This window comes from Chinchilla lanigera, unplaced genomic scaffold (genome assembly GCF_000276665.1).
Source record: "Chinchilla lanigera isolate Chin_1 unplaced genomic scaffold, ChiLan1.0 scaffold00083, whole genome shotgun sequence".
Taxonomy (NCBI): domain Eukaryota; kingdom Metazoa; phylum Chordata; class Mammalia; order Rodentia; family Chinchillidae; genus Chinchilla; species Chinchilla lanigera.
This window is the reverse complement of record NW_004955484.1, coordinates 9,617,933-9,639,276: the sequence shown is the minus strand read 5'-3', so window position 1 is coordinate 9,639,276 and position 21,344 is coordinate 9,617,933. Positions and strand designations below refer to the sequence as shown.

The 21,344-nt window shown below is 47.2% G+C and overlaps 2 protein-coding genes and 2 pseudogenes across 4 annotated transcripts in view; 3 read left to right on the top strand and 1 right to left on the bottom strand.

The window, feature by feature from the left end:
* Window positions 1-1,469: 1,469 nt before the first annotated feature.
* LOC102019395 (acylcarnitine hydrolase-like) lies at window positions 1,470-14,408 on the top strand. Of its 3 annotated transcripts, XM_005403710.2 has the most exons (14): window positions 1,470-1,668; window positions 4,589-4,929; window positions 6,842-7,046; window positions 7,930-8,071; window positions 8,716-8,849; window positions 8,931-9,189; window positions 9,606-9,704; window positions 9,986-10,126; window positions 10,236-10,316; window positions 10,548-10,692; window positions 11,109-11,246; window positions 11,545-11,617; window positions 12,067-12,290; window positions 12,384-14,408. In XM_005403710.2, exons 2-13 carry the CDS (start codon window positions 4,647-4,649, stop codon window positions 12,251-12,253), a joined length of 1,887 nt encoding a protein of 628 aa, XP_005403767.1. In that variant the 5' UTR covers window positions 1,470-1,668; window positions 4,589-4,646; the 3' UTR covers window positions 12,254-12,290; window positions 12,384-14,408. The 3 variants fall into 3 exon arrangements, with proteins under 3 accessions (XP_005403767.1, XP_005403768.1, XP_013359471.1); XM_005403711.2 differs by having other exon boundaries at window positions 1,470-1,627; window positions 4,805-4,929; window positions 12,067-14,408; XM_013504017.1 differs by having other exon boundaries at window positions 12,067-14,408.
* LOC102019065 lies at window positions 2,470-3,140 on the top strand (annotated as a pseudogene).
* Window positions 3,871-4,349, bottom strand: LOC102026010 (annotated as a pseudogene).
* Window positions 14,409-19,251: 4,843 nt separating the features above from the next.
* Window positions 19,252-21,344, top strand: part of Ces3 (carboxylesterase 3) — a 17,165-nt gene continuing 15,072 nt past the window's right edge. Inside the window, exons 1-5 of the mRNA XM_005403709.1 lie at window positions 19,252-19,332; window positions 19,407-19,515; window positions 20,544-20,748; window positions 20,859-20,997; window positions 21,168-21,301. Of these exons, the coding sequence (XP_005403766.1) occupies window positions 19,330-19,332; window positions 19,407-19,515; window positions 20,544-20,748; window positions 20,859-20,997; window positions 21,168-21,301 (590 nt within the window). The 5' untranslated portion in view covers window positions 19,252-19,329. The remainder of the gene's footprint in view (window positions 19,333-19,406; window positions 19,516-20,543; window positions 20,749-20,858; window positions 20,998-21,167; window positions 21,302-21,344) is intronic.

Sequence of the window (21,344 nt, the reverse complement as noted above, 5' to 3'; positions counted from 1 at the left end):
GTCTTTTGTTTTATTTTGTTTTGTTTTATTTTGTTTTGTTTTGTTTTGAGACAGGGTTTCTTTAAATTACTAAATTGCCCAAGCTGGGCTGAAATTTGCAATCTTCCTGCCTCAGTTTCCCAGAATGTTATGACTCCCAGTGTGTGCAATTATGCTCAGCATTGGTATTTGTTTGTTTGCTTGCTTGCTTGTTGAGACAGGGTCTCGCTCTGTAGTGTAGGGTGACCTTGCACTCACTATGTAACCCAGGCTAGTCTCAAACTCTCAGTGATCCTCCTGCCTCGGCCTCACGAGTACTGGGATTACAAGCATGTACCACCATGCCCAGTTCTGGCTATTTTTAATAAAGCTACTCTGCACATTTTCTGACATGTCTTTGTGTGCGTACATGCTTTCATTTTCCTGAGTGCAAAGATCTAAGAGGAACTGCTGAATCATATGACTAGTGCGTGTTTGACTTCTAAGGAGAATGCCAAACTGCCTTCACGACTGTACAATTTGTATTCCCACTGTTCATACATGAAAGTGCCACTTGACCCATATTCTTGCCAACTCTTGGATTTATGGGTCTTAAATATTATTCTATTGAATGAGTGTGAAGGGGATCTCATTGAGGTGTTTCCCTGGTCTTTTTACCTCTGCTTCCAACTTCTTCTCATTCCCTTCTCTATTTCTCTTTTCTCTCTGTCTCTTTGTCTCTCCATTTCTCTCTCTCCCTCTCCATATGAATATAGAGAAAGAGAGATAGATATAGATAGACACATCAGTCATCATTTTATGTATATAATGTTAATGTATATGTCTACTCTTTTATGTATATATGTCTACTCTTTTATGTATATAATGTTAATGTATATGTCTACTCTTACCCACAGGTAAACTGCTGAGGCTATTTCCTTCGTTCTACATTTTTACTGTTAACTTGGTCAACAAAATTGCCAGGGGCCTCCTAATGATGGTAATGTAGTCGTGAGCACATAGGGACCCTCACTCCAGCAGTGGTGGTCAGCAGCCACAAATTAGGAAGAAGCACTGTGTTGTCCAGTTAACATAAGGAGCTTGGACCATGGGCCTGAGCTGGGAGGAACTGGAGATCTCTTGGTACCAACAATCTAGAAATTGATCGGGTCGGGAGAATCAGAGGAAGAGAGAGCATCTGCCCAGGCAGGGGCTGGCACCATGACTTCAGCCACAGTGCCTTGGATGGCAGACGCTGAGTCAACAACAGGCCTTGCTGATTGGATGAGGGTTAAGGAGGGCAGTGGTCTCAGCGCACAGGTCACACAGACACAGATACGTGCTCATTGCTCCTTCCCTGGCACTGAGAAGGGACCCGGACAGCTGAGTTGTGAGACCCTGTGGGGCGCTGGAATGTAGAGGCCAAGGCCATTTGGGAGGACACTAAGGCCATCTGAGGTGAGCACGACACCCATTCCTCTGGATAGTCAGGCTGGGCAGGTGTCCCCAGACATGCTGTGCCCCCAGAGGGGCTGCTTCTCTCCACCCCTGCAGGCTCACATGCCTCAGAATCTCCTTGTGACTCCTCTTCCTTCTCTGAGGAACCTGGGATTTGGCTGCCAGTTTTCCAGTGCCAGGCCAGCATGTGTTCAAGTTGTATTTCAGCCAGGTATGCCTCATACCTGTGATCCAAGCACTGAGAGCTGCAAGGTGGGTACCAGCCTGGGCTGCATAGTAAGTTCAAGGTCAGCCTGGACAACATAATGAGACCATCGGAAAATAAGACAGAGAGACAGAGACAGAGGAAGAGGAAGGAAGGGAGATGGAGGAAAGGACGGGGAAAAAAGGAAGAGAGAGGAGGGACAGGAGGAAGGGAGAGGAAGGAGGGAGGGAGGGAAGAAGAAAGATTCATGGTTTTTGAGTTGACAGGTGACCATGAATGACCACTTCATGGAATTTTTGGGCCTGCAGAAATGCCACAGTCCCAGGTACATTTGATAGGAAGGGACAAGACTGAATTCAAGGAGGCCTTCAGAGGATCTCAGACCATGTACAGTAGAGGTTAGGGACCTTGAAGGACACCCAGTAAACTGAGTCCAGAAAGCAAGAAGGAACTTTCAGGATGAAGGGCAGAGTTACACCTCTCTGCCTTTGCTAAAAACCTTCCCTTCACCCTGATTGAAGGTCGATTCCATTCTCTGTCTGTGGGGATCCCAATCTTGTACCTCCTCAGCAAACTTTCCTGCATTCCCCAATTAAAGTTTCTATTCTGGCCTTGGGGCACCCAAGACCCTTCTCCAGCCCATGACCACAAGAACAGTGGACATAAGGGCTCCAGGTTTGAGGAGAGGATTCCTAGTATGTTGGAGATTAGATTCCAAGAAGTCAGAGGTCACAGAGCAGCCATGAGCATAGCCGTGCAGAGGTCTCCCATAGACAGACCACCCACCTCCTACCTTTCTGCTGTGGGACACCTATAGCCTCATACTTTTTCCAACAACCTATTAAAACATGGGGGACTAATACAAAGTTCTATGCATGCAGACACATTCCTCACCCAAGGAGATCAAATAGATGTATTAGAAACTGGTACTAAAATGGCATGCAGATAAAAATCTTGAGAATAAAAAGCAGTAAAGATAAAACTCAAACAAGCAGCTGAGGCATATGAAGTGTTATCAAATGCTAAAAGAAAAAGGACATCTATGACAAACATGGCAAAGAAGGATTAAACAGTGGAGGAGGAGGAGATCATTTTGACAGTCAGAAACCCAGATGATGTCTTCAGGGTATATTTTGGTGAAAGGGATATATTTTCAGTGAACTTTTTTGAAGATCAGTATGAGGAATTTTGGGGACCTGAAGGGGTCCCTGAGGAAGTAAAAGCCATGGTGCAAGCTCATTTTTCTTCACCATCAGTATATTTCCATCTTTTGGAAGTTAGTTTTCTTCATTTAATAAAGGATTTACTTCATTCGGGTCACTCACTGTGTTCTCTTCCTTATTATTTGGTGCCAGTAGAATGGGCAACTTCAAATTTCTATAAACTTCTACTAAAATAGTTAATGGCAGAAAAATCATTACAAGGGCAGATGTTGAGGCTAGCCAAGAAAGAGTAGAAATTGAAGGTAGACTGTTAAAGTCCTTAGCTATACATGATAAAAAGTAACTGCTAACTTGGAAAACAAGTAATTTAGTGAACATATTTAATGGAAACATTAAACTATAATAGGCATCATTTAAGGAGTAACAGGAGGCTGGGACTATAGCTCAGTGCCACAGGCACCTGCCTGGCAAGCGCAAGGTCCTGAGTTCAATTGCCAATAATAAAAAAAAAAGAAGTAACCAGAAATAATTTTGAAAATTTCAAACAAACTCAACTTTCAGCATAATTGTACCTCAAGTATTCAAACACAGCTCCTTGAAGCCCCCTATTTGTCATAGACTTTTGAGTTTACTATTGAGACCACACAGTAGGACCAATTTTGTCTTTAGAATTGTTGTAATCTTTGCATGCACCTTGCTTTTCTATTAAATGTAATCCAAGGTGAGCCTTGACTCTTGAGTAGCGCAAGGACAAGATTGTACTCTAACACCAGCATGGATCTGTTTTCCATTGTGTTTGAAATGTGAGCCAAGTGCTGTCAGCCTGCTCTGAAGCTAACCTTGCCAGGATGAGTCTTCTACAGAGATAATTTTAATTTTTTTTCAGTATTTAGTAATGAAAGATATTAATACATTAATTATAGTCTATTTCTGGTTTAACACTTTTAAGGATGTTTTCTAGTTGTGCATGGATGCTAGCAACTTAGTAAAATTTTGACAATTCTTTAAATATGTAATCTTAAGCCTGTTTTTAAAAGCTGGTAAACTGTGTCATTTGCTTTTTTTTAACCACTGATAATTGATTTATTAAAACAGTTGCCTTAAGCATTTGTAAATGGTGACTTCAGCCTCCCCTCCTAGCTCAGGATTAATGGGAGTAATCCTTTCAACAACTCAGGACAGTGCAGGTCAATGAGTCGCTTGTGGATCCTCATCTGGAAATGGTCCCATGTCTTAGAATCTTCACCACAAGGTGTTTTTCTTGTAGTGATTCTCGAAGTCTTAGTAGGCATGTGAACAGGTCCTTTCACCTTGAGACTCTTTTCTTTGCACCTCTGATCAAGTCAGAACACCCTTTCTTCAGGGATTTCACTTTGTGGCTGGTGAGGGTAATTCTAACTAGGTGAATCACCACCTCTGGTTCCACAGGTATCTTTCTGGTATCGTTAAAAGCCGTGGCTGTGGGGCAGCTTCTTGAATGACTCGTTCCTCCACAAAAGCAGTGACTTGAGAAAAGGATGGCTAGAAGAGAAGTCCCTGCACAACCATGGCTCTCTCAGGAACATGTTTGCTTTAGAAAGAAAGCTAGGCTAGTGGTTCATGCCTCTGATCCCAGCACTCTGGGAGGCTGAACTAAGATCACAAAGTCAAGCTCAGCCTGGGTGATTTAGTAATTTAGCAAGACCTTGCCTCAAAATAGAAAATTTAAAAAGGTTGTGGTACAATTCAGGGTGAAGGCCCTAGGTTCAATACAGTACCACCAAAAACAAACAAACAAAAAAAAAAGTGAATGTGTTTGGTGCAGTCTTTCCTGGCGGGGAGGAGGAGAACATGATGAAATTAGGAAGTGCGTTGGGAAGAGAATGAAGAAGATCAGTGCAGATGGGAAGCAGCCCTGCCTCACCCACTGGTCTCTGGCTCCCAGTGGCCTGTCCCTGCTCAGTGCAGCTCTCCTTCAGAGCTACCTCGCCCGGCCCACCCAGTACCCCGCCTACTCCCTGCTGGGTCCAAACTCCTACAGGCATGAGGCCCTGCTCCACAGCTGCTTGAAACAGATCTGCAAGCCAACTATGAGACTGGACAGATTTCATGTGTGGCTGAACGCAGTGGTCTATGGGCTCCTGCTTCTCCTTGTCCTCATTTCAGGTGAGATTCCTCCAGGGGCAACAGGGACTGGGGTTACATCCGCCAAATTCCTGGAAACAGGACCTGAGCCTGAGGGAGGGAAGCACAAAGCAGGGAGGAGCTGGTGGAGAGGACAGATGACAGAGTGGGAAATGTGGGCCCACTCAACACCCTGAGCCAGGCACTGGGCTGGGTCCCTGAAACCCAGGAGGGTCAGAGCTGCCAGAGGACACCTGTCCCTGAGTGCACAGCTGAGTAAGGACTGTGAGACATGTGGACCTCTGGGCAAGGCAACAACCTGGGCACAGGGCAGGTGGGGTGGCATTTGGAAGCTTTTCCTCCTGTGTTTATGACTGGAGCTAGTGTTTCCCACTGCTAATAACAATAAGACTCCATATTGTCATTTGTTCCTGAGTGTGTCATTCCCTTGGCCACAGGGCTCCCTGGCACTGCCCACAGGGAGACTAGACAAGGTTACTTGCAGAGACAGAAGCTCCCAGTATTGCCTCCCAAAGCTGAACTGAGAAACCACTAGGTTCCCTTCACCTTGTGCACTTTTCTCCGGAAAAAGGCATGGTTTGGCTTCCAGGGCAAAAGTGCAGCACTTTGTGCCCGTTAGGCAGTCCCCCCGGTGCTTATCAGAAACTTAGGCCAGGGGCTGGGGATTTAACTCAGCAGCAAAGCGCCTGCCTGGCAAGCGCAAGGTCGTGAGTTCGGTTCCCGGTACCGGAGAAAAAAAAACCAAAAAAAAAAAAGAAACTTAGGCCAGGTAAGCACCAAACTTGAACATGTCCTTGGCTTTCAATGCTCCCACTGATAAGGCTCCCAGTCTGGTATCTGTGGTGACTTTTTCTCAATCTAATCTTCTCAGGAGGAGTCTACATTAGCCTCACCCTCATAGCCCAACCCTGAGGGACTTTGTCCTTTACCTACCATTCCTCACCCCACCCCACCCCACCCTACTCTTGGAGGTCACCAGGATCTTCTAGACAAGAAAATCTGTCTAACTTGCAATACTAGTCTTTAAAAATAGTATTTTAGCCAAATGTGGTTGTTGGTGCTTGTAATCCTAGCACTCAGGAGGCTTGGGCAGAAGGATCTTGACCTCAAGGCAACTTAGTGAGACTCTATCTCAAAAAGCCAGAGAGAGAGAGAGAGAAAGGGAAGGCAAGATGGCAAGCAGAAAGGAAGCTGACTTGAACCCACATTCAGCTAGAACACATTTGTTCTTTGATATCCATGGGATTTTGGATCCAGGAGTGACCAACCTATACCCAAATCAGCAGATGCTCTAGTCCCTTACATAAAATTCCCAAATATCTGTATGGAACCTAAGTATGTATACTTGGAAAAAACATGAGGTTACTTTCAGTGTCTGGTACTATGTAAACAATTTTTACACTACATTACTGAGGAAATAATGACATGAAAAGTCTGTGTGTAGTCAATACAGAACCAAGTTTCTCTCTGAATCTTCTCAATCTATAAAGTAGACTGAATATGGTAATACAGGACTCATTGACATGGAAAAAAACTGTAATTCACAAGCCATAAGGGACTCAGGTGGAGAGGGGTACACCCAACCCTGGCTTTTCCATACAGAACGTCAAATTCCTCAGGACCTTACACAATTACGGCCTGTAACACTTCAGTGGTTTTTACTATATTCATACAATTCAAGATCTGAATGCCCCTTTCCTAAAACACGCCCTCAAACCTTAGCCCTAGACACCCACTAATCTGCTCTATTTGTCATACAAATAGAATCATTATGAGAGTAGAGTGACAAGGTAGGAAGAGTGTAAAGGAAGTATTTTCAGATTAGGGTCACTTGACAAAGCTGATTGAGGATGGCAAGGAAGTGGCCATGCCCACAGTGTGGGAGGAGCTGACCGGGCAGACCCAACCCTGATGTGCATCTGTCTGCCCACAGCCCAGGACTCTGCTGGCCCCATCCGGACCACGCTCACAGGGCAGGTGCGGGGCAGCCTCAGCCATGTGAAGGACAACAATGTGGGGGTCCACTCCTTCCTGGGAATTCCTTTTGCCAAGCCACCTGTAGGACCACTGCGGTTTGCACCCCCTGAGGCCCCTGAGCCCTGGAGTGGTGTGAGAGATGGGACTTCCTACCCTGCCATGTAAGCTCTCTGGGGATCTAGAGGAACTGAAGCCCTGGGCAAGAGTCAGGTGCCCTGAGCTGTAAGCCAGGCTGAAGTGGTTCTGCCATCTAAACTCCACAGCCAATTTTCTTCTGCTTGGGGGGTATTCCCATGATGAGAGTGCTGAGAGTCAAGAGTGCTGAGAGTCGAGAGGCATGGAGGAACAATGACAGGAACCTCGCTCAGGGCTTATCACCCAGAGGGCATTAGCTCCACGTGCTGAAGAGGAGCAGAGACATGTTTATCCCCAGATTCAGGTCATACCACATGTTCTTTGCAACCAGGGGAAGTATCTCTGGGAGAGGGTCTGGTTAGCTCTCTGAATTGTAAGATGCCCTGGCTCCAGTAGCACATCATGCAAGTGTCACAGGAGGAAACCTGTGGTGGCTACCTTGAGACCCAAGGAGGACAGGGGGCTGTGATACAGATGAGGGCCCTGGAGAATCTAGACTCAGCATGAGAAATATACAACTCCCCATCTGTGGAAACTAACCTCCATTCATGCCTACACCACCTATGTGGGGGTTCTGCCCAGGTTCTACCTCAGCATGAATTAGGGGACAAGCCATGACCTCCAACACCTGCAGGCAATGGTTCCCATAGAGATTCCTAAGAGTGACAATTTTCCACTTCAGGAGGAGTGGGATCTAAGGCCCTCAGCAAACTTAAGCCTTCCTAGGAGGTCTGGGCTCCATCTCGACTTCCCCCAGAACCTTCAGCCTGTGTCTTGGTGACCAGGGACTTAAGAGGAGGGTCATGTGTGAGCAGGGAATAAGGGGGAGCTGGGACCGAGTGTCTGGGAGCAAATCTGAACTCAGGGTCTGGTTTTGATCACTGGACTGACTGCTGTCATTGTTACCAGGTGTCTACAAAACATTGATAGAATGAATATATTGGCAGTGAAGGTCTTGAATCTGACAATGCCTCCCATCCCCATGTCTGAGGACTGCCTGTACCTCAATATCTACACACCTGCTCATGCCCATGAGGGCTCTAACCTACCTGTGAGTAATAAGACATGGTTGGTTGGGAGTAGGAGGGCCTTTATTCTATAAGATTTTTAAAAGGATCAAGACACATCTGGTCTGTGATACAGTGTAAATCCTGATGAGAAACCTCTCACTATAAGATTACTGAAGACCTTCTCACCCGGGTTGGGCAGCTGGCCCCTGGGCATGGAAACACAGAGGCCTAGTTGCTCCAAGGCCAGAGTCTATGGCTATTGGGTGGGCCCCGGATTCACTCAGCTAACCTGTGTCCAGAAAACACATTTTATGCCCAAGAGCTGCGCTCTGTGTCCACCAAAGACCTCAACCATTAGTTATCTGTTGGATGAATAATAGAGGACCCTTGATTAATGTTTATGTGAGATTTCAGGGTACACCCCTTTTCCTTTCACCCCTTCTAGAGGGATTCTAGGAGTAATGCAGTGAAGTTTTGAAATATGGAACTGATTCCAAATGATGACAGGCTTTATCTTCCTGATCCAAACTAGGTCTCTCACTCGTAGCCCAGATCATAGTAGCTGTTGGGGTTCTTCTTACTAGGTTGGTAGCTGCACAAGTAGAAGCAGTAGAGAGTCTAGGAGTCACCCCAGCAGGGTTTGAGCTGGGTGAGACCCATGTGGCATCTGTCTTGATTTCCCCAGGTAATGGTATGGATCCATGGTGGTGCACTGGTTATAGGTATGGCTTCCTGCTATGATGGATCCATTCTTGCAGCCTTGGAGGACATAGTAGTGGTCACTATCCAGTATCGCCTAGGTGTCCTGGGCTTCTTCAGGTAAGCCTTGGGCTGGGCTGGGAAATGGAGACTGAGCAAAGCCAGAGCAAGCCTGTGAACCCTATCCTTGCTACTTCTCAGCACTGGAGACCAGCACGCCACTGGCAACTGGGGCTACCTGGACCAAGTGGCCGCCTTACACTGGGTGCAACAGAATATCTTCTACTTTGGAGGCAACCCTGACCGTGTCACCATTTTTGGCCAGTCTGCAGGTGGCACAAGCGTGTCTTCACATATTTTATCCCCCATGTCCCAAGGACTCTTCCATGGTGCCATCATGGAGAGTGGGGTGGCTGTGGTGCCTGGCCTCATCTCCAGCTCATCTGAGGCAGTCTCCAGAGTGAGTGCTCTTAACCACCCTAGCCCAGACATCTTACCTCTCCTCTCACCTTCTGATGCTCTGGTGCTCTGTCTGTTCAGTGGGGACAACACCAGTTGAGGTCCTTTGGGACCTGACTGCAGGCTTCCCGGGAATTATTGAAGGACTCAGGGGTCAGAATCCACACAGCTCTGCCTCACAGAAGCTGAGGATGTTCTGTGGGCAGCAAAGCTGCTTCCTACATGGTGGGCAGAACCACGTAGGAAGAAGAACGGTTTGGCTGGCTGAAACCTCTAATTATCAGGGAACTCAAACAATTTCACACCTGCACAGATTTACAGAGTACACTATGAGATTAAGGGACCTCAGTGGGGTCTTAGGCATACTCCTCTCCCTGCCTGGAAGGACAAGCCTGTCCCTGCCTGGTCCCTTTACAGGTGGTGGCCAACCTGTCTGCCTGTGAGGAAGTAGACTCAGAGGCCCTGGTGCAGTGCCTGCGGGGCAAGAGTGAAGAGGAAATGCTGGATATTACCAAGGTCAGGCTGAATGGTCTTGGGCGGGATGCAAGTGGGTGATAGTATGTGGGGCAGGAAAGTCTGAGTGCCGTTCAGACTCCCAGGGACATTCTGCACATCTCCACACCATGATATTTGGTAGTCCCAGATATTAACTGGCACACTAGGCCATATAGAGTCAGGCATTGGACCTTTTAAGGTGGGCATTTGGGGAAGAGACAGGTAAGGATATGAGACACCCAGAGGACATGGGAAATTTTCTAGAACTTGACCTTAATTCCTGACCTTCATTTTTCCCTCAGACTTTCCACATCATCGCTGGTGTAGTGGATGGAAACTTCTTTCCCAGGCACCCCCAGGAGCTGCTGGCCTCTGGTGATTTTCAACCTGTCCCCAGCATCATTGGTGTCAACAATGATGAGTTTGGCTGGGTCATCCCCAAGGTGAGGTCCACCCCCAGCTCCCTGTCTCAGCAGCTCTAGGGAGATGTTAGATGTTTGTAGCTTCAAGTTCATCTACCCACAGCATGAGACTCTTCTCCCTACTACCCAGGGCATGGGCACTACTGACACCAAAAAGAAAATGGACAGAGAGACTATGAAGGCTGTTCTGCAGCACACAGCAGCACAGATGGTGAGGCTCCTGGTGGTCTGCCACAATGACTGGACAACCCTATTTCCTGCCATGCAACCACCCCCATGAATAAAGGCTGATTTATATGTGTGTTTGTGGGTGAAATCAATGCAGAGTTTGATATTTTGCTGAATTCCCAGTCCCATTCCAGACTCTATCTCCCCACCCTGGGCCTCTGTCTCCCTGCCCCAGAGCTGTATGGCCTGACTCTCCCTGGTCCCTCTGATCTAGATGTGGCCTCCTGAGTTTGGAGACCTGGTAATGGAGGAGTACATAGGAGACAGTGAAGACCCCCAGTATCTCCAAGCGCAGTTCCAAGAGATGATGGGAGATGCCATCTTTGTGATCCCTGCACTCCAAGTAGCACATTTTCAGCGTGAGTACATCCATAACTGAGGCCTTATTGCCTAGGGGCTAGCTCAGAGCTCTGGGTCCAAGATGAGTTCTCTCATGTCCATTTATTGACCCATATCTTTATCAGGTTGCTGAGCTAAGACATTTGATGTCCCTCTTTTAGGTACTTCTTGGCTGGCCAAACAAACTGACATCTACTAACTTTACAGCTGAGGAAAATGAGTTAGTAACATTCAGTTCCTTAACTAGTAACTGCACAACTAGGAATGCCAAGGCTGTGGTTTAACTAGGTCTTTCCCTAAACCCTTGTTTCAGTCTAGAGTCCCTCCCCCATTGTGCAAAATCCAGCCAGCATTAAACAAGGTGTCTTGTCACCAAGGAGAGGCAGAAGAGCTCTAGGGGAGGGGCTACCATGTCATAGCCTGTCCACATCCCCAGGTTCCCATGGCAGAGTCTACTTGTATGAGTTCCAGCATCGGCCTAACTTCCTCAAATACTCCAAGCCACCCCATGTGAAGGCTGACCATTGCGATGAGATGTTCTTTGTCTTTGGATCCTTGTTCTGGAATAATAAACGTGAGTTTTCCCTAATCTTCAAGAGATGGGATTGGGCCATAGCTGGGTCCCTGAAGAGTAACTGCTCTCACTTTTCAGAGGTTCAGAGAGAAAAGGATTAGGTGTCCACTATACTATAATTCAGTCTGTGCCAGGATTAAAATCTAAACCCCTTCCACTCTGGCCTCTGTCATCTCCATTTGTCCCCAGCATATTTTCAGGGAGGATGAAATCTTGAAGGAAGAAGGGTCCTTCTAGGCACCCTGGTCAGTGGAATCCATGTTAATGAGTATGTGGGTACTTGTCTTCCTCTCTGAAGTTGACCTCACCGAGGAAGAGGAGCTACTGAGCAAGAGGATGATGAAGTATTGGACCAACTTTGCTCGAAATGGGTGAGAGGATGCCCCCCTGCCTCAACCTTCCCAGGGTGTGTGAACCTATCAGACTCTCTCCTTGTCTGTGGTGGCTTCATTAGCATATTTGTGTCCTTACTCAGATGATAAAAGCCTCCCCACTCCAGGACTGACATAGACATAGGCAGAGAAGGACTTTGTGGGTGCCAATCACTTATCCCTCTGCCAATAACCTACAGAGGGGGCCACAGTGCCACGGTACTGTCACAGCCTGCCTCTGAGAAGGTGGGTGAAAACAGGGCCATTCCCCTGCTCCAAATAAAGGGAACCCTAGAAGGAAGTCCTTGTATTCATATATCTGGAAATCTCCTGCTCATCATCCCAGTTCCGTGGCCAACTTGGCTACCTGGCCAAATCAGGCCTCTAAGGTCTGGGCTCTGCAGGGCTCAGACTGACCTCTCCTCCCATGTTGGGAGGTGTGTCCACAGGAACCCCAATGGCCAGGGCCTGCCCCACTGGCCTGCACTGGACCATGAAGAGCTGTACCTGCAGCTGGACCTCCAGCCTGCTGTGGACCGTGCCCTGAAGGCCTCCAGGATGAAGTTCTGGACAGAGATCCTTCCCCAGAAGATCCAGGAGCTAAAGAGAGCTGAGGAGAAGCACACAGAGCTGTAGCTCCCCATGTGGGAAGAGCGGGTGGTCTTGAATGAAAGTGAGGTTTGCCTCTGGTATCACAAGCCTACTGAGGAGCCTGGATTGCCTCCACATTCACACAACTATTCATCCTCTTTGTCCCTCCACTCAGCCGACACTCAGGAAGAACCCACTGCATAATGCTCATTGCCAAGCCTGCAGTATGTCTCCTCTTGTCAGACACTCAGTACATTCCAAAGAAGCTGTGGGTGGGTAAGTCCCAATGGATGCCACCTTCCTCCACACCCACTGAGCTGGGCCCCTTCTCCCTTCCTCAGCTCACCTTTTCTCTACCTTATCTTTCTTCCCCTCCCAGGGTGACATCTTCCCCTCTTTAAGAAAGGTGCTCTGGGAATACTGCTCTCACCCACATGTCAGAACCCCACATCCACCTCTCAGCAAGGGCCCATAGTCTCAGATCTATAAATTGCTAATAGGAAATCTAGATACCAGAAGCCCCAGTGTCTTAGTATGTTTAGGATACTAATTTTTAAAAAGCATGAGCATGATAATCTGTTTGGCAGAAGTTAATTGCTCTCAGTTTTGGAAGTTGCAAAGTCCAGGAAAGGTGCCAGCAAATTTGGTATCTGGTGTGGGTCTGCTTTCTGGCTTTTCAAGAGTAACTTGTCACTATTCCCCCATGTGACAGAAGAGGCCACAGAGCTCTCTCAGGCCTCTTTTATATGAGCACCAATCCCATCCCTCTCCCAAAGACTTCCCTCCTTCATATCATCACACTGGAAACTGGTATCTATATGTGACCATCTAGGAGGTAAACCTTCAAACCACCACACGTAATACTCCCAAATCTTAGCTACTGAGGCTATTACTAATAAAAATGTGGAAGTCTCTGCACCCAGTTCTTACCCTTGTAGACTAAAGTTTTTAATTAACATAAAACAACTCACTTACTCATCTCACCAAAGAGGTGTGTGGTCCCATTTTGTGAGGACAACACTGAGCATGGACCCCAGAGTCTGTGCCGTCAGGAGTGTGTCCAGGAGGCCAGTTTCCTCAGTGGCTTGTCTCCTGAGTTTGCTCTTTATATCTTATTCTGCAAGTACTCTAAGGCCTACAACTACACAATTATAGCACATGTGTGAAAGGTTATGTCTCCGGGGTATATTCTAGAACTGGACTGTAAAGTCAAGAAGTTCCAGATATGTCTTGTAGAAGAGATTCCTGTCATTGCCTCCCTGAAGGCTTTTCTATCCAGGAAGGTATCCCCCTGCTTTTCAGAATTCCCCTTGAAACCTCCTGAGACTCTGAACATCCCCTACTCACCATGGGTATCCATGGGATTCATTTTTCTTCTCACCGCATTGTTGTCCCTAAACACTTTTTGGCCCCTCCAAGAAAAACCCTCTCTTGTGTTTTATTTTAGCTCATTGTGAAAGATGCCAAAGTGTGCTCAACCTGCCTCTTTGTTCCCCCAATGCATTTTCTCTCTGTCATTAAGAAGCTATTTCACTTATTCCACTGATTCTGACATCCACTCCATTCCCTTACCTTTGACCAGCTTGTTCTGGGACACCAGTTTTTCCAGGAAGAGCATCCCTGTTCTTTCCTCCACTGCATTTAAGCTTACTAAAGGGACTTTCAAGTCTAAACCCTTGGGTTGAGGAACACTTTCACATTGTCCACTCTGGGCACCAGGAGGCAAACCAGGACAACCTTAAATTGGGCTGACCCACTTAGCAGAGGGTAGAGACCTTCCTTTTAGGCTTACTGGCCCACATGCCCATAGTGCTCCACTGTGAAGGGAAACCCTTACAGAGCCTCTGATGCAAGCAGACCTCTGTATGGTTTTCAGGCTGCAGCTACCCAGGACAATCCCACAAGGTAGCTTGCCTGATATTTTCAACTATAAAGAGTTATCTTATTTTTTTAAAGCTATATTGTGGAGTAATTTACATACAGTTAAATTCACACATTTTCACTGCATAGTTTAGCAAATTTGAGTAAATGCATGGGGCATCCAACCACTGAAACATCAAATATAAGGATGTTTCTTTCGCCCCAAAAACATTCCTGTGCTCTTTTGCAAAGTCAGTCATTGCCTTGGATCCTTCTCCGTAGCAACCAATTGATTTCTGCTGCTGTAGTTTGCCTTTGCTTAAATATCACATAGAAGAAATAATTGTGACTGACTGTCATTTTGTTTAATGTTTCTCAATGTCAAGCTGTATTTGTTTCCTTTTATTTTGGAGCAACATCCATGTACGGATATACCAATCATATTTTTTCCCTCAGTACTAGGAACTAAACTCAGGAGTCCAAGTGTTAGTGAGAATATGGGTCTTAAATCTGATTCTATTTGAAAATGTGTGGTGAGATCTCATTGCAGATGTTTCCCTGGCTTCTTCACCTCTGCTTGCACCTTCCTCTTCTCACTGTTCCTCTCTCTGTGTGTTTCCCTGTTTCTGTTTCTCTGTCTCTCTGTCTCTTTGTCATTCTCTCTCTCTTCCTCCCTCCATCTACATGACTATATATATATATAATGTATATATTTATACATTTATATATAAAATGTGTGTGTATATGTATTACATATATATATAATGTATGTATATAATCACTTACACACCCCAATCCCGACGAGTAGGCTGCTGAGGTTCTTATTTCCTTCATTCCATATTTTACCATTACCTTGGTCAATAAAACTTCCAGGTTTCCCAGTGATGGGTGAAGTAGTGGCAGAGCACATAGGGACCTTCACTCACCCCAGTAGAGGCAGTCAGCAGCCCTGGATTAGGAAGAAGCACTGTGTTGTCCAGTTAACATGAGGAGCTTGGACCATGAGCCTGAGCTGGGAGATGAAGGAGATCTCTCGGCACCAACAACCTAGAAACTGATCAGGTCGGGAGAATGAGAGGAAAAGAGAGCATCTGCCCAGGCAGGGGCTGGGGCCATGACTTCAGCCACAGTGCCTTGGATGACAGACATTGAGTCAACAACAGGCTGATTGGATGAGGGTTGAGGAGGGCAGTGGTCTCAGCGCACAGGTCACACAGGCACAGATACGTGCTCATTGCTCCCTCCCTGGCACTGAGAAGGGACCCGGACAGCTGAGTTGTGAGACCCCGTGGGGCACTGGAATGTAGAGACCAAGGCCATTTGGGGGGACATTAAGGCCATCTGAGGTGAGCGTGACACCCATTCCTCCGGGTATCAGGCTGGGTAGGCGCCCCCAGACCTAGGCTGCTTCTCTCCACCCCTGCAGTCTCATAATGCCTCAGAATCTTCTCAATCTCTCTTCCTTCCCTGAGAACTGAAGGCCTAGGAGTTGGCTGTCAGTTCCCCAGCACGAGGCCAGCACACATTCAATTCATGTTTCTATAGTTAATAATTGACTGTGAACTTGATCTCGGTCATGGGCTGAAGGAGAACAGAAATGCCACAGTCGTATGTATGTTTCAAAAAAAGAACCAAAAGAAATATTTTTAATTACAAACATCAAGCCAGGACCAAGCCTGAAGGCTTTTCTATCCAGGAAGTTATCCTCCTGCCTTTCAGAATACCTCCTGAAACCTCCTGAGACCACTCCCAGGGCCACATGTAAAGGGAAGCATACATGGGACCTCACACAGGAATATATATAAACAAACTCTTAAAGGGGCCCCAGTGAAGTGTAGGTCCTGAGAAGGAGCTTTCAGGATGAACAGTGCGATCGCATATTCCTGCCTTTGTTCAAGCGGTGCCCTCCACTGTCGTCAAAGAACATTCTCACTCCCCATCTGTGGGCGTCCTCATCCTATACCTCTTCAGAGAAGCACTCCTGGCTTTTCCAGTTATATCTTTCTGCTCCCTCCTCTCTACCCCAACACTGCCCTTGGGTCTGTGACTGCAAGAACAATGGACACAGTGACTCTAGGTTTAAAGAAAGGTTCCTGGTATCTTGGTGGGGCTGTAGTAGGCACACAGCTATTTAGAAGACAAAAATGGCAGTGTAATGGGGGACATGACCATGACCACAACCTCTGGAATGACCACAACCTAAAGGCCTTTGACCTTTTAGTTCCATTCTCCTGCCAGACTCACCTTTCCCAGCCCCATTAGACCTTGGCCGTTAGGTCGGGGCAAAGGCAACTTTTGAGAGAAATTGGCAGGAAAGAAAGTGGAGACAGCACTAGAAGAGGATGTTTGTGGTGCTATAAACAAGAGCAGAAAAATACAGGAACAGCTAGAGGAGAAAATGGGTCAAGGGTAATTTTCTGGTGTCCCATTTATGTATTTATTCATCTATTTATTGGCTTTTTGAGATAGGTTCTCACTATGTAGTTCAGACTGGGCTTGAACTCACTATGTATCCCAGACTGACCTTGCATTTGCAACAACCTTGAATTTGCAAGATGCCTTAGCCTCCCAAGTGCTGAGATTACAAGCTTGCATCACCACTTCTAGTGTTGCTTTTAGGTGGGAAGTATTTGCAGCTGATGGGAGGCATACAAAACTGGTAGTGCAGAAGAAATAGTCCCAAGGAAGTAGGAAGGGACCAATCTGGTGTCCTTGACCTGGGGTTCATTGTCTTAGATTCAGGTGTCAGATCTGGGACTGAGATGATACAAATGGGCTGATTGTTATGGTATATGCCTATAATCCAAGTGTTCTGGGAAGCAGAGGCAGAAGGATCACAAATTTACACCCATCCTGGATAGCTTAGTGTGACTTATCTCATAATAAAAAATAAAGGACAAGGGATATAGTTCAGTGATGGAGTGCTTTCCTAGAATTCACGGACCCTGGGTTCAATCCTCAGTACCGCAAAAATGAAAGAAAGGAAGAAAAAGAAAGGAAGGAAGGAAGGAAGGAAGGGAGGGAGGAAGGGAGGGAGGGAGGGAGGGATGCAATTCAGTGTGAAGGCTCTGTGTTCAATCCCCAGTAGCCCCTCCCATGCTTATCTGTTCAGGATAACAGAAAAGATGCCCCACAGGCATTTCGGCCTCCTGGTGTGTGGCCCTCTTCTTACTGACTGAGGCCTAAAAGTGCTCTTCTTTTTAATAACTAGGCCAGGTTGTTCCCTAGGCTCCTTGGGCACAGCCACCCTCAGATTTTAATTTCTGATAATATTACCAATTGGCTGAGGGTTATTTTGTTCCATTCAGATGGAAATCATAAATCTGCAAAGTGCAAATCTGCTAGTGGCTCTGATACCATTGGATGACACCTGATAATGCTAGATGAAACTCTGACAGGTGCTAGTCTCTGTGGCTGATCTTCACTAGCTGTTGGTCTCTGGATCTCCTTAGGGCTGACAGCACTTGGCATTTATTGCCCTTTCTTTGAAATGATTCACCTGTCCACACTATTTGGGATGAGAATCCTGAGTAGATTTATAGGTCCTTCAGAGCCCAGATCCCCAAGAAATAAATGATGAGCAGATTTACAGGGCCAGATAGAGTCTTTATTTTAACAGGACCTGTGGGATAGCACAGGAGGGTCAGTATAGCAGAGGGAGCTTGGAAAACTAGCTAGACAGATGTGAGGGGAATGCTGCTTATATAGCAGCTGGGGATCTGTAATTGGTCCAAGTACAGGCCTGTGAATGGTTCAAGTGGGGTGAGGCTCCAGAACAGCAGCTGTCATGAGACATTCAATAAGAGGACAGGGCAACATCAGCTCTTTGATTGACAGCTATCAGTCTCTGAGGAAAAATGACTGGGCTAAAACCAGATAATCTTCTGGAGGGCTAGCTGTCTTTATTGTAGCTTATTGAGGTGTGGGAAGTTTGGTGTTGTTATAATGGAGCCAGGTCTCTTCCTCCCTGATTTTAGCCATGTTAGAGTGGTTCCCCTCCCCCACCTTCTTCAAAGAGGCAGCAGCAGTAACAGAAATGCTGGGAGTAAGAGAAGGCACCATGGCTGATAACTGAGCTGCACTCTTGTCCAAATGGCCAGGAAGAGAGTGTATTCTAAGTAACCAGGGAGGACACTGAGGCAAGTTGCCCACATCTCTTGAGGGGCAAGGTGAGAAAGAGCTAAAGGAAATGGGTGTGGAGCCTGACAGCCATTGGATAAACCATGCCCCTCTGTGGCTGGCACAGGAAAAGGGGAAACTCAGGCTCTTCTCTGTCCCATTTTACTATGACCTCCTCCACAGCTCTTTGCAGCTGTGGTCCAGCAGCCCATGTCACTCATGCCAATGAAGATGTGTGCACATAGTACAGATTCTGAGGATATTCAGAATGCAAAAGTTATAAGGTGTTGGCCACTTCCTTCAAGATTTCAAAGGAAAGCCTTTGAGGTCAGGCAGAAGTGTGCTACAGGTCCAAGTCCCTGAAGGCAGTCCCTAGTATGGCAATGTCTAATGGGGCTATGAGGTGGAATCAAAGAGGGGATCCCAGAAAGGCCAAGAAAACAGCAGTGTGGCACAGCAGCCTTGGAAAGCAGCAGGCATCAGCCCATGGGTCAGCAAAGCTGTAAGCCTTGGGGACCCACACCTTGCCTCATTGTGCACAAGGGGTGAACTTGAACATTTAGAATTTAATGTTGGCCCTGCTGGTTTTTGGTCTGGCTTTGGGACAATTGCTCCTTTCGACTTACCTGTTGCTCCCTTTTGGAATAGCAGTGTTTACCCTCTTCCTGTCCTACCATTTATCTTGTAAGTGTAGACTTAATTTCTGTCTTTGATATTCTTATTTTATAGGGACTAAAAGCTGAAAACTTTTGCCTACAGTTTTAGAGGAGACTTTGTGCTTGGACTTTTGAATGATATGGGACTAAGTTAAGACTTGGGACTACTGGGGATGGGAATTCATCTTGCATTGTAAGAGCCTGAAGTTTGGGATGAGAGATGGAATAGTATAGTGTGGATACTGTTTGTCTCCACAAAGTTTTATATGTTAAAATCTGGATCCTTAGGGTGGCAATGGGAGGTGGTGAATCTTTGAAAGGTGGAGCTGGTAGGAGGTCCGTAGGTCGTTAGAGGTGTGTCCTTGGAAAGGACAGCCTCTCCCAAATTCCTATTCTTTGAAATATGATCTTTGCCTCCTGCATGCATTTCTACTACTCACTATTAGAGCTGAGCTGATCCTGGTGTCATGCCTTTGAATCTCCAGAATGGTAAGCTAAATAAATTCCTTTTCTTTATAAAGTTAGCCTGCCTCCCTACAAGGTGCTCATTTCAACTTCTGCAGCTTCTACTCAGAGTCAGCTGTGAGGAGCAGGGGACAACAATGAAAGCTGGGTCTGGTGTCCCCGTCTGGGTAGCCTGTCTGCTCTTGACATTTCCTGCCATAGCTACTGGTAAGACACATGCACTTTGTTCACAAGGGTGGGAGCTTCTGGGTCAGTTAGAGGACTGGGTGGGCAGAGGTAAGAGAGATAGGGACAGGGAGGGGTAGGCAGCTTGCTCATGGAAGAGGTCTAATTTGGAGGAATGACAAGGATTGCACACCCTCTCTGGGCCAAGGCTCTGCCTTTGCTCTCTGTGTGATCCCCAGGGTAGCCCTTTCCAGGGATATAATTGCCTTTATCTTTTAGGAGGACCCAGGATGTATATTAATCAGGTATGGTAAGATAAGCAGATAGACAAAGGTCTACCACAGTGAAAGAAGTATACTCAGTACCTTGGAAACAGGAGGCACCTCATACCCCACAAGGCCACAGAGGGAAAGCTACCAAGTGGCAGTGGGAACAAGGGGGAAATGTGGGCAGAAAGGTTTATTAATGTTTCCACAGGCAGGAATAGGGGAAGCAGGCTAAGCAGATTTAGCATTGACTGCCTTGAATAATATCAGAGGGTTTGGGGATGAGGGCTGTACCTAGTCACCTGGTTGCTGGCCCTGGGGTGATCAAGACTGGTAGATAGTAGCCAGGCATGTGAGATGGGCTGGAGTGTGGCCCTAGCTCACCTCAAATGCGAATGCCTTGTTTTGGCTATCCCTGGGAGGGTTACCAGGCTCCAGATGTCACAGAATCAGAATACAGAGAGTAAAGATAGGATTATTATACCTTATAGAGCAGAGGAGTCATCTGAGCTTCAAGTAGGTAGTGGCTGACCCAAGTCCCCAGGCCCCACAGCAGATTGGGTTTGGCTGAAGGGGCTGGGGGTGATGCCAAGGCAGGGACAAAAAAGTCAGAGGAGTCACAGGGCCCAGCTCACAGGCTTTCTGAGGAGGCTAGCAAGGTTCTGTGCCGAAAGTGCTCAAAACAAAACCTGGCAGAATAGACACCCAGAGAGCAAATGTGGCCTTCATTATGAGAGTCTGTCTTCCACCCTTACCATCATAGAGGCTGAAAACTCACCCTACGGTCCTCTGTCCTGCCCTCAGAGACCCAAATCACTCAGCCGGAAGTGGACACCCCCCTGGGCTGTGTGCGAGGCCGGCAGGTGGGCGTGAAGGGCATAGACCACCTTGTGAATGTCTTCCTGGGCATCCCATTTGCGCAGCCACCCCTGGGACCTCTCAGGTTCTCCGCCCCGCTGCCAGCACAGCCCTGGGAAGGTGTGCGAGATGCCAGCACTGACCCCCCAATGTGAGTAGCCTGGATGGGGGTGGACAAGCAAGCAGTTTGGGGGTCAGATGGTCTAGCTGCCAACATGGGTGGGGCAGACCAATTATCCTTTGGTTCCTTCTTGACTGCAGGTGCATGCAGGACATAGAGAGAATGAACAATAGCAGATTCTCACTCAATGGAAAGCATCAAATCTTCTCTATTTCTGAGGACTGCCTGGTCCTCAACATCTACAGCCCAGCTAAGGCCACTACAAAGGCCAGGAAGCCGGTATACAGATCAGAGGGGCCTGTTCACCTATTCAGCTCCACCCTGCCCTTTTCTCTCTCCCCATCCCTATTCCCAAACCACTCCAGGGGTCCTAAAAATTCCCTGGGCTGGTAGATGGGCAGCTGGGGCCCTGGAAACTGGGGGTCACTGTCCTATGGCCACCTCTGCAGGTCATGGTGTGGATCCACGGAGGTTCATTGATGGTAGGCTCCGCCACCTCTCAGGATGGATCAGCCCTGGCTGCCTATGAGGATGTGGTAGTGGTCACAGTTCAGTACCGCCTTGGGATCCTTGGCTTCTTCAGGTGACACAGCCAGCCTGGCAGAAGGCTAACTTCCAAAAAAAAA

Bases quoted from the DNA above. Each gene is read 5' to 3' on its own strand.
- LOC102019395 (XM_005403710.2), top strand. From the start codon at position 4,647: ATGAAGAAGATCAGTGCAGATGGGAAGCAGCCCTGCCTCACCCACTGG. The intron at 7,047-7,929 runs GTAAGCTCTCTG...CATTGTTACCAG, and splicing joins GGGACTTCCTACCCTGCCAT to GTGTCTACAAAACATTGATA. The intron at 8,850-8,930 runs GTAAGCCTTGGG...GCTACTTCTCAG, and splicing joins GGTGTCCTGGGCTTCTTCAG to CACTGGAGACCAGCACGCCA.